Source organism: Emys orbicularis, chromosome 1 (assembly GCF_028017835.1).
Source record: "Emys orbicularis isolate rEmyOrb1 chromosome 1, rEmyOrb1.hap1, whole genome shotgun sequence".
In the NCBI taxonomy this organism is placed as follows: domain Eukaryota; kingdom Metazoa; phylum Chordata; order Testudines; family Emydidae; genus Emys; species Emys orbicularis.
Window position 1 is genome coordinate 109,383,052 of NC_088683.1, and position 12,059 is coordinate 109,395,110.

General features: G+C 43.8%; 1 protein-coding gene across 2 annotated transcripts in view; it reads left to right on the forward strand.

The window, feature by feature from the left end:
• The first annotated feature begins 834 nt into the window (after positions 1–834).
• The window catches only part of CREB3L2 (cAMP responsive element binding protein 3 like 2), a 119,452-nt gene continuing 108,227 nt past the window's right edge, over positions 835–12,059 (forward strand). For both annotated transcript variants that reach the window (XM_065420647.1, XM_065420651.1), the window contains exon 1: positions 835–936. In XM_065420647.1, the coding sequence (XP_065276719.1) occupies positions 835–936 (102 nt within the window). The remainder of the gene's footprint in view (positions 937–12,059) is intronic.

The following is a 12,059-nucleotide window of genomic DNA, read 5'->3' on the forward strand; positions in this document are numbered from 1 at the left end:
GGAATGAGACACAGAGCTGGGGAAGAAGACCTCCAGCCTGCCTGCTTCCCAGCTGTGTGTATTCTCACTGCACTCACTGTTTTGATTTTTGCTTCTCAAGCGCGGGCGGGCTTTCCCCAGGCTGTATTCTTGTCGCTATTGCATTGGCTAAAGCAACTGTCAGTCCCACAGCTTTGCTGGCCCAGCAGCGCAGCTGGGAGGGTGGGGGCACGTTCTATTGGCCAAAGGAAAGCAAAGCAATAGGCCACGGTGGGGCGTGGGAGGGGCTCCCCATTGGGTGAAGCAGGCCAGGGAGCTCCCGCCCACATTCCACAGCTGGAGAGGTGTGGGAAATAGTGCAGTCTGGAGGCTAGTTCCTTAATTCTGATTGGGCAGAGTCTTTGAAACTAACCAGCTTCCCTTCAGTGATTGGCAGTTTTTATGGAGGGGGAGCCAGCATCTGAAGGGGTGGGGAGGGAAGGCTGCTGGTGTCAGTTTGAGTCTGGACTCTGAGCAGCTGTGGGGAGGGTCTCCAGCTGATAGAGGAAACTCGCTACCTATTAAACCCAAACACAGACACATTCTAATGCAGATCAGCTGTGTGCAAACAATACCGGAATTGCAGTCCTGAGCATTGGAGAAAGGAGAGTAGGGTTTGTTCTGGAAATTTATCTCAACTTAAATTGATATATAGATATAGATTTGAGGGAGTATTAAGTACAAAGAGAGTGAGCAAAAGGAGAGCTTTGGTCATATAGAATAAGGCTTCTCTGTGTGAGCAGAGTACCCATAGTGAAGTGTGCCCAAAATACACGTACCGTATCTCCCTTGGCTTTATTGTGGTTCTAACTGACCATGGAGGTATTGGAAAATGGGGAGCAGAACCTGTTGCACTGGGATCGAAAGCTGAGTGAGCTGTCAGAACTGGTGGACTCCGATTCCCTGCTAAACAATACGGTGAGAAACAGCAGCGCTGGGCTGTGTGTGTGTCTTCTGTACGGACACTAACGTGTGTTCCTCTTGTCACAGGGGGAGGGTGTGCAATAATTTCAATGTGGGGGGGAAGCCCTTCTCATTGGGGGTGGAAGAGCAGGAGTTGGGCTAGCACCCATCTGCCTGGAAGTTAGGCTGGTCTGTTATCAGGAGTTCTTGTGAATACTCAGTGTAGGAGGCGTTCAGAAATCTTCCTTGTGAAATTATGAATGTGCGTGAAAAGTATGAGTAATACTATTCTCCTTCCCTTTAAGCCTAGCTTTTCTTTGTCATTCCAGCTTGGTGGCTGGAGAAACCCAGGATAGAGTTGGGCCCCATTTGGCTTATGCATTTGGGGGAAGCCCTAAAACTGCTTTACAGTTAGTAATGATTGGGGGGGGGGGGAAGAGAGCTGGCATTTGGAATTTTAATCGGGGGTGGTAACTAGAAAAACAGATGCTGAAATGCATTTTCATTTCTTCACGTCCTTCCAGACGAGAATGACTGTGAGCGTACAGGGAGAACACTTACAGTGCATTAAGGTGCTGTTGGATCCTAAGCCATTTTAGAAATGACTGAAATTTCATATTTTATTAAAACAGTAGCAGCAGAGATGGGTGTGTAACTTTGTGGTTTGGATTCCACTCCCCCCATGCCAATTAAGAGGTTTGAAAAGGTTTAACTTAAAGCATCAGTAAGAAAATAACAGACTTCAGGACTTTACCATAATGGGTTTATTCTGCAATTGGGTGAAAAACAAGACTTGGAAATTCTGAGGAACTGGTTCCTGCATTTCTGCAGCCCACCACCATCATTAGAGGTTATGCTTGAAAGGGAGTTGGAACCCTCCTACCTCCTGAAAGATTTTTGTGGTGTATTGGGGGTATAAGGAGAGAAAGAAGACTTCATCCTCATCTGACAAATGCACTGTTAATTGTTCTCAAAAGCACAGCTGCAGCCAGATGTTTGATTTACTTTACTGCAGTGTGCAAAAAAAGTCACTTCACCCAAAATAAGGCCAAAAGTGGGTTTTCCCAGGGCACCACGGGAAAGGGGGGAAATGAAGTTCTTCCAGGCAAACATTGCAGAATTACTCAGTCTTCCACAGCCAGGTCAGAGAAAAAAGTGTTACCTACTGAAGATCTTATTTTTTTTTTATAGTGGCTGACAAACCCTTGTTGGGTGGAAATGGGCCAGGCTTTGACTGAATTCTACAAAATATTGAAGAAAAATTGGTTTGGGTGTTTAGTGTACCGAGTGATTGAATTCTAACCATGGTGCAGATTACTTTATATTACTAGTTGCTGCAAAGCTGAGAATTTGGAATTGACCATCTGTTTAGTAGGCTTTTAGTTTATTGGGATGCAGAGTTGTGGCTGTGTTGGTCCCAGGATATTTGAGAGACAAGGTGGGTGAAGTAATATCTTTTATTGGACTAATACAAAACAGTTTATTTGGACACAGACTGTGGAGGCATGTAAATAACCATTTTCAGTGCAACACTTCATAGCTTCTGGCTACAGAAACTCTCACTGTAAACATGCGTCTAACCCTGGCAAGTAAAATGCTTTACAGGGACTTTCCTATGGCATGGCTAAGCAATCCCTCTGGTAAGTTCGTTCTTGTAGGCTGACTTTTAGGGGGGAAAAGGTGTATTAATTGGCATGTTAAAACTACAATTACCTTGTTTACATAGGGATTTTAGTGTATTAAAATCCTAATGTAGACAAAGATAGTGGTAGTACTAATGTGCTAGTTAACCCACTTTTTTTCCCCTGGTGTGGACATGGCCTTTGGTTAGTTTAAAACTGCCCTTGAATCCTCAGATTCCAGTTGACTTGCTTTTGGTAGCAGCTGTTGGTGAAGCTGTAGGCATGTTTGTCTCCGTTCTTCCCTGGAAGTATATTGTATAATCTCTGGACTGAAATCATGAGCCCCACTCTTCACCACTGCCTACCATAACAGTTATGGCAACTTTCTTCTTGGCTGGGGCTCCCTTTCCCTTTGGAGACCATCAGTGGGGCTTAACATATCAAAGGGGCTGCTGTTGTGTCACAAGGATTCTTGTCTTCCTCCCCTCCAACTCTGATTTTGTCCTGCAAAGGCAGAATGTTTTATCACTTCCTGTCAGTCCTGGCAAGGAGAGATGAAGATCATTAACTGAACTCTTTTCTCTTCTATGGAAATGCATCATTTGGTTACCATGCTGGTTTCCAATATTAACCACCTTTCTACCGTGGGAAATTATTGTTGAAGCACAAATATTATTTTATGCCTTTAAAAAACAAAGATGCAAAGTCCTTGGGGGAGTGGCTATAAAGGGCCAATAAATATCTGAAATTTAACTGTATTTGCCAACTATCTTAAAAGCAACAAAAAGCAAAACAAGAAAAAAACCCAGCCTCAACCAAACCAGTGTTAGGCCTCCAGCTGTTACTTGTCTCTAATGCAGGAGATGTTTTGTGGGCATGTGCTGGCCTTTCAGCTCTGCAGACCTTAGTCTCTGATCTCAGGTGAAAATGAGTAATATTTTCTTGGGTATGTGGGTGGAGAGGGTGCATTCAAGTCCAATGTGTGTGCACAGCACACAGTAATAAAAGTTGACACAATTGGTGAGTCTCTGCTCAGAAGTCCAAGATTGTAATTCCGGGGACTGCTATAGGTGAGGGCTGAGGTGCGCTGGCAGAGCTGTATGAGGAAGCTTGCTCAGCATTTACCTGCGCTATGCCTGGCTCAGTGTAGGCAGTCCTATTTGTGCTTCACTTTTGTGAGTACTAATATACCCAGGTAAATAAAAGGGAATAAAAGGTTTTCATCTGTGAACTGTGATGTACCATAGTGCCACCATGCAGTATCATAATTCTGCATCACAGCAAAGATCTTGTGTTAGTCCATGTGCAGAAACATGAATAACCATATAAGGCCTAACTTGCCGTGTGCTGGGCAGGCTGGCCTTAGGGTCCTGGGAAGCATGCCTGTTGCAAGTTCCGAAGTTTAATGCAACTAGAAGGCAGGCTCTCTGTTACACACTGTAACTGTCTTTCTTTAACTATCCCATTTAACTGCTTTGTCATTGAAATTTCTTATGCCTTGCACAATTTATAGCTTCAGATAGCTCTAGGGGGAAAGCGCTCCTATGTTAGATTTCTTTAATGAGCTAATAGGAGCTTTAATACAGGAAGCTCTGCACTGTTATGTTGAAGGGTGCACACACACTCTCTCCCTCCCTCTTAATTTAAAAAAAAGAATGTTCTGAATGAAACAAGGGACCCCTCTGAGAATATTCTGTTGGATTTTATAGTTGTGTTTGGGATACTTCCTTCCAACTACTGTTTGGATCTTTGTCGGTGACAAAGATTGAATTGCCATTCTAATTCATACTGTCAGCCAGAAGTATTTCCCTAATTAAAATCCAGAGCTTGGGTGAGAAATTGTGGCCACCCAACATACATTTCCCAATAGGGTGACCAGATGTCCCGATTTTATAGGGACAGTCCTGATATTCAGGGCTTTTTCTTATATAGGCATCTATTAACCCCCATCCACTGTCCTGATTTTTTCACACTTGCTATCTGGTCACACTATTTCCAAATCCAGTTACTGGCTATTTGAAATGTTTATAGCTTGCAAAATAAATGACATTCTGGCTGCCCAGTGGTCAGAAACCGTGCTCCTGTCTCTGCTGTGTTTAAATGGAGAGTGCTCTGCTTGTTGTGTGGCAAATAATCCTACCTAGGCATTGACTCTTACGAGCATGTAGGAAGAGGCCTCTGAAGGGACCCAAACAGAGGCAAGAAATTGATGTTTCTGTTGTTGAAAGAATTCTGAGTGAAGCCACCAATAGAAGGAGAAACAAAAGCGACCAATAGTATGAATGATGAAGTGGGTGTATTTCAAAAAGAGAGGATGGTATGATTATTTTGACTACTTATTTTTTCCATAGTAATCCCTCACAGGGAAAGAAAAGCATCTATTCCTACTGTCACCCGCACTCTTATTTGCAAAGTACCGTTTCTGTGGAGGAATATGTTGTGCCTGCTGTAACGAAGTAAAAACTTCACCACTACCTTTAATAGAGCTTCTCAACCGAGTCAAAATTTAGCATTTCCCTGGTTCAGACTTCAGATCCTGTAGGATTCATTGGCTTCGCTGCTTCTGCTACATATGCAAGTTTCTTGCTTGGTGTGTCCGTAAATAGCAACGGGGGTGGACAGTGAGGAGTCTGTAGTGCCCCTGTAGACCTGCTGCTGTCAGATTTATGTGCCTTCAACTGTTTGTCTGCTTAGTGGGATGAACACCACAGATGTATTGGCTTGATCACTTCTCTCTCAAATGATATGCTGACCCGCCCATGTTCCCTAGTGCAATGTCACTGTCTTGTTGGCAGCCAATGGCATGCAGATTGAGTCTTCCTCTGGTCTTTGCCTATTCTTGTCTGGGCACATAGCTGTGATTTAAATGTGAAAAAGTTGGTAGTACAGTCCCATTAGTGCCATCTCAGAAGATGGACATGCACCATTATAAAGGCTGCTTATAAATCCCAATCTTCAGCAGACACCTCTGTGCTAGTGAAACTAGCATCCCACCTTGTGACTAAGCATCCTATCCTCTAAACAGAGAGACGTGTGTGTGTGTGTGTGTGTGTGTGTGTGTGTGTGTGTGTGTGTGTATGCGTTTAGGAAAGATGTGAACAGCCTTTGAGAGACGTCTTGAATAGGCACAATCTTCTATTAATGTGTGATAGACAAAAGCAAAACAAAAAAAAAGTGTGATAGGAAAACTTACGGGCAGGAGGAAGGATCCACTTTCCTTCTGCAGTCTAACAGTGATGTGTGCATATGTAATATACAAAAGGATAAAATTTTTGTCACTGAGACATTGCCTGAGACAGCTGCCTTTATATAGTTAAAAATGCTTAACTCTCTCCACACCCCCAAAGCAGTTCAAGATTCAAATTATTAATCAGAGCTGTGTAGACCATGTGTAATAGTACAAATACATTTAAACACACAACTATTTTAAATTGTCCATGCCCAGATTCAGCCCCCCGGGGCTTCTGTGGTTTTTTTCTTGCCATAGCTGGTGATCTCAGCAGTGCCTAAAGCACCATAAGGAATGCGGCTCCCTGCTCCACTGTAACTGTTAGGCCTTGGCTACACTCGCAGATTCACAGCGCTGCCGTGGCAGCGTTGCCGCGGCAGCGCTGTGAAGCGCGAGTGTAGTCGCGCCGCCAGCGCTGGGAGAGCTCTCTCGCAGCGCTGCAAGTACTCCACCTCTCCGAGGGGAATAGCTTGCAGCGCTGCAAGGGAGCGTGCAGCGCTGCAGGCGCTGATTACACTGGCGCTTTACAGCGCTGCGCTCAGGGGGGGTGTTTTTTCACACCCCTGAGCGCAGCAAATGCAGCGCTGTGAATTGCCAGTGTAGCCAAGGCCTCAGTGACATCCTCTGAAACAGAGCCCTGAGGAGCTGCAGGCAAGTCTTGGCAGGCAGCAGGCCTTTTAGGTAACTCTTCAAAAGACAGTAACACATTGGAATTCAAGTCTGCATAAGCTGACCTACAGTTGATGCCGTCCCAGCAGGGCTGCGTGCCTCAGTGACAAATACCAGGTCCTGATACAGATGGATAAATCTGTTGACAAAATGCTCTGTAAAATGCCAACTACCTGTTCCATTTCTAGAAGGCAGTCAAAAGGCAAATGGTTCTTGTAAAGAACTTTTAAATGTCAAAAGCGTATCCAATTCTGATGAGGCAATCTTGTTCCCATTTTGTTGTTTTTAACCTATTTATTGCTTGATTCTGCTTCTGTATGGCAGCAGAATGCAGCTGGATTTAATATCTATATTGAACTAGACCATCAGCGTTCTAAAGGTGATACACAGGGAGCAGAATTGGAGGTGTTTGGCCATATGCAGAAGGTATGTATGTTGAATAGCACTGAAATAGTTGACTGAAATATTTTAGGCCTACATTTTCAGAAGTGACCAGTGAATTTGGGTATCTGAATTCTTGAGTACTCAACTTGAGACACTTCAAAGGGGCCTGATTTCTCAAAGTGCTGAGTATTTGCCCTCTGAAAATGGAGCCTTTGAAAGGTATGCAAATTGAAATGGCCCAAATCTCTAGCCATTTCTGAAAATTTAGGCCTCAATGTAGGCTTCAGTATAGCATTTGCATGAGCTGTGTAAATCCATGAGGACACTACAGTTGATGCTATGGATACTATAACTTCTGAACACTTGTAGAGTGTGGGCTTGTGGGGCGTATGCAGTCAGTTCGCATGTGCAAAGGAATGCATTATTCGCTCTGGAGTCTCAGCAGGTTGACCATGCTTTCCTTGTTTGATGCACCTGAACAAAAATCAAACCAAACGTAAAGTTCAATGATGTCAGAGTTCAGAATCGTGATTGTCCTCTAAGAAGAGTTGGGGAAACTTTGAGCTGTTCTTATCTCTTCAGATAAATTGTGTGTTACAGGCTAATGAATCTCATCAGGAATTTGCAGTGACTCATTTTCTCTGTCTCACAAACACTCTGATCACTGTCGTCTGCTTAGTATTCAGTTGACTTCTGCAGAAAGAGTACATCTGAATGGGCTTCCTTGGATTGCCTGTGTTTTTCAATGTGTGGCACTTGAGGCTATATTTCATTTGTTAATTATATCTGATATGATGATTAATTTTACATACACACTGTAAAATTCAATGTTTCCACAGCATGTGTACCACTGGGCCTGGAGTGAGCTTTACTGATTTAATATATTTAATTTCTTTTGGCAGGGTAGCCAAGTTATGGCTTCTGTGAAAAACATAACTGTGTTCCTTGTCTTAAATGCCTGTAAAATCTTGGGTTAATGTAACTTTTTATTTAATTTCCTTTTGATTTTGAGAGTGCTGGTACATTTTATTTAAAAGTGGAATTCATCATATTGCACGTTTAGTTTTAACTCTGCCTGCTTAAGGAGTTGCCTAAAGACTCAGCATTTCTTCTCATCTGTAACTGGGTATGGAAGGCAATTCTGCAGCTTGGTTTATAGCCTAATGTGACATCACTAATCAGGTCTTCTAAAGAATTGGTCAAGGCTCTCCAATAAAGAGAGAAGCAAAGATATACATATATTAAAAAGGCAGATAAGTTAAATAAACAACTTGGAGACAGTCATTATAAATTATGAAGGAGCTGAATAACTTTTGAAACACAAAAACAACAAACTATTTATGCTCTACACTTCCCATTTAAAGCCATTTAAAAAAAAAAAAAAAAAAAAAGAGGAACGGTTAGTTCAAATATTCAGCAAATCTCTTGTAAACATCTCTGATCTAAAACCTGACTGAGAGAAACACATGGTGGTTTGAAACTTTACCCTTACCATCATATTTCCTGCCAGTTAAATTTAGAAAAATAAGTGTATTGGATTTTCTCCAGCTGGGCTTCTTTTGGACTGACGTGTAACTGTACACTTAAGGTGCTGAATCTGTGATGATGGTTGAGGTAGAGGAGAAGAAGAGTGATCTGTTCTGGGAATGATTTTTGGGGTATGGTGGGTAATGGCAAGGGTGCCCATGTAGCACAGAAAACACTATTTTTGGTACCTTGTGGAAGCCTGTAGTCTGCAATATCCCAGCTAAATGTTTCTCAAGACTTAGAAGGATCCTGTTGAAGATATGTAAAGGTATAATGCTAATCAAGGAAGTGGGTAGAGTGTGATAGTCTGGACAAATGAATGCATCATTCATGTTACTAAAACTGGGTTGTCCTACAGCTGGGAACAGAGAGCTTTTCATTTGGCTAAGTTGTGGGAAGAGAGTACAGCCTTAGAATTCCTCACAGATCTCCGTACCACACTTTAAAGAGACCTTTTCAGCCCTATCCTAGAAAAGGTGGCAACTGTGCAAGCCTTTCAAATAGATTTGGAATAAAACTGGGTTCTTTTCAATCTTCTTTCTTTTCATGAGCATCAATATCTTCCACAGCAGTAACGATAGGCTACCAGGCAGCTGATCGCCCCAACCCACATTTGGGATAGTTTAACTTTGTTCTGCTGTTTTCTGGCTGTCACTTCTTCATGCAGCAGTTATCATATTCTGTCTGTCTCCTCTTCCTCTCCAAATAGAGCTCCAAGCTCTTGATTGTCTAGTCCAGGATTTCTTTGCCTCCAGACAAGCAAAAAAGTTCACAGTTGTTCTCAAGGTATTAAAACAGGGCTGTGACCAAACCTCTCCCACCCCCCAACTATTGCTGCCTCCTTGTCTTTTAGCTTCTCTTGTTTGCCTGCTGCAGCCTGATGGCAGCACAACTCACTGGGATAATAGGACTCCTGTGCCAAAGCCCGTTGACCAAGACTTTGGAAGTAGAGTAATTTATTCTGGAATAACAAGGAGTCTGGTGGCACCTTAAAGACTAACAGATTTATTTGGGCATAAGCTTTTGTGGGTAAAAACCTCACTTCTTCAGATGCATAGAGTGAAAGTTACAGATGCAGGCATTAATTAATCGATAATGCCTGCATCTGTAACTTTCACTCTATGCATCCGAAGAAGTGAGGTTTTTACTCACGAAAGCTTATGCCCAAATAAATCAGTTAGTCTTTAAGGTGCCACCAGACTCCTTGTTGTTTTTGTAGATACAGACTAACACGGCTACCCCCTGATACTTATTCTGGAATAGAATCACGTTTATTCCAGAATAGCGTATCCACACAAGGCGTTATGCCAGCATAGCTAATAGCCATAGCTATACTGGGAAATTTCCCTGTGTAGATAAGTGCTTATGCTTCTCATGAGCTAAGCTAGATGAGGCATTCTCAGTTTAATTAAAGCAAGAGAGAGAGAAGTGAAGAGCTTGCATGCCATGAAGGCAGTCGTTACCTTCCCAATTCCCCTTGCTGCTTCCAGAGATCTCTTATTGGGGCCTGCTTCCCCCCCTGGATCCAGGGCCATAATCTCCACTTTTGAAATCTGACCTCTCCTGTTACTTAAACTATTTATGCTCTACATAAATGGATTTGCTGCTTTCCCTTGGAGGGCAAAAGACCCTTTAATGGTTAATAGCCACCTTTCAAAGGCTTAACCTGGCTCCAATATCAACTCCTTGGCTGCCATTATCTAGTTTGTCAGGCCCTGTGTTAAAATCCCATAAACAATTAGTCCTTTGCCAAGAAATGTGAATAATGAGCAGGTCCCCGGAGGTTTTGTCACAACATAGCTCTGCGCAAGCTTTCTCAATTCAGGGGAGAGAGCCCCGTCTTTGCCTTCCCTCTAGGTCCTCTTTCTCATTCAATACCATGTAGAAGAGTGAGACAGAAGTCGGTCTCTCTAGACAGAGGCCCCTTTACTGGCAGAGGTAACCATGACACTCTAAGACTTTCAGTGATGGGGCATTTGATTGTCTCTTGAAGTCTGGGATCTCATTTAGAGCTGTCCCAGGCTTCCAAATATATATGTTTTTGAACGTAGGTCTGGTACTCTGGCTCTAGTTCTCTATCAGGGAAGGCTTCCTCCATAGTACCTCGCTACTTCGTGGGAGGGAGGCAGGGTTGCATGCAGTGGAGAGAATCTAGGTGACCTACTGGTTGTCCCCTGCAACTGCTCTAAAGCAAATGCTACTGTATTGAAATTGGAAGTCAAGAGAGAGAAAATACAGTGGAAGAGTAAACACAGCATTTCTCCTTGGGTATGTGGAATAGGCAATAGGAAAAATCCAGTTGGTTAGGAGTAAATTATGAAATACTATTGGGGTTAGGGATGTTCTGTTTAAGCTGTAAATGAGGGACTGAGGCAAATGTAAGGGATGCATAATAATGATGATAGTTTTAGCCTTGTGGAACTTTTTTTTTGGCAGCAAACGTTACCTTTTTTCAGTTGATTCGACATTTCTGACCTAAGTAACATACAATAACGAAGGAAAAAAGGAAGGAAAAAAGATCAGATTGTAAATACATTCATTTGCTATATTTTATGTAAAATATATTTTTGCTCTCTTCCCCCCAGCTTTTGTATGTTGCTTGTTTTCTTAAACCCTACATCCTTTAGGGTAGAGACTATATTTGCTTCTGTGTCTGTAAAGTGACTAACAGCATGAAGCACTGATTCAATCAGGAGCCTCTGGGCTATACTAAATACAAATATTAAACATGAGGGGAATGGAGGTTAACGTTCCTCTTGAATGAGGGACACTCTTCATTAGGAGGCCAAGTTGAGGGGTCGGAAAGGCACTGAGAGGAAAGAAACAACATAAATAAAGGATGGGATACTAGCTAGATAGGATGGACTTACGCGAATAGAGCAGTCTCTGCAGCTGCCTTTGATCCAAGTGAGTTACTGTGAAGATGCCAGTGACCAGTTAGTGCCTGTCTTGCACCTTGGAAGTCTACTTGTTTGCCATCTGCTAGCTTTAAATCTTCTGCATGTGATCCTACTCTTCTGTTATTGGTACTGATGAAAAGCAGAAATCTAGCAATCTGTCTGCCAAGAAAGGATTTTCCCATGCAGTTGCACTGAGATATGCTTCATCATTTCACACAAACTGCTGGAGTTCTATGTAGGGTTGCCAGGTGTCCGGTTTTCGACTGGAATGCCTGGTTGAAAAGGGACCCTCGCGGGCTGTTAAGTCAGTCAGCAGCGCAGGCAGGCTCCCTACCTGGCTCTGCGCAACTCAAGGGGAAGCTGCTGGCATCTTCTTCTGGCTCCTAGGCAGAGGGATGGCCACAGTGGCTCTGCGCGCTGCGCCCATTGGCCAGGAACTGCAGCCAATGGGAGCTGAGGGGGCGGTGTCTGCAGGCGCGGGCAGCACGGAGAGCCATGTGGTTGTGCCTCCACTTAGGAGCCGGAGGGAGATGCCGGGAGCTGTCTGAGGTAAGTGCCGCCCGGGGTCTGCACCCCGGGCCCCCTGCATCCCAACTCCATGCCCCAGCCTGGAGCCCTTTTTCCTGCATGACAAACCCTTCATTTCCGGCCCCACCCCACAGCCCATACCTGCAGCCGGAGCCCTCAATGCCACTCCCCCTGCCCCCAAACACCCTGCCCCAGCCTCGTGAAAGTGAGCAAGGTTGGGGGAGAGTGAGCAACTGAGGAGGGGGATGGAGTGAGAAGGGGGCATGGCCTCTGAAAAGG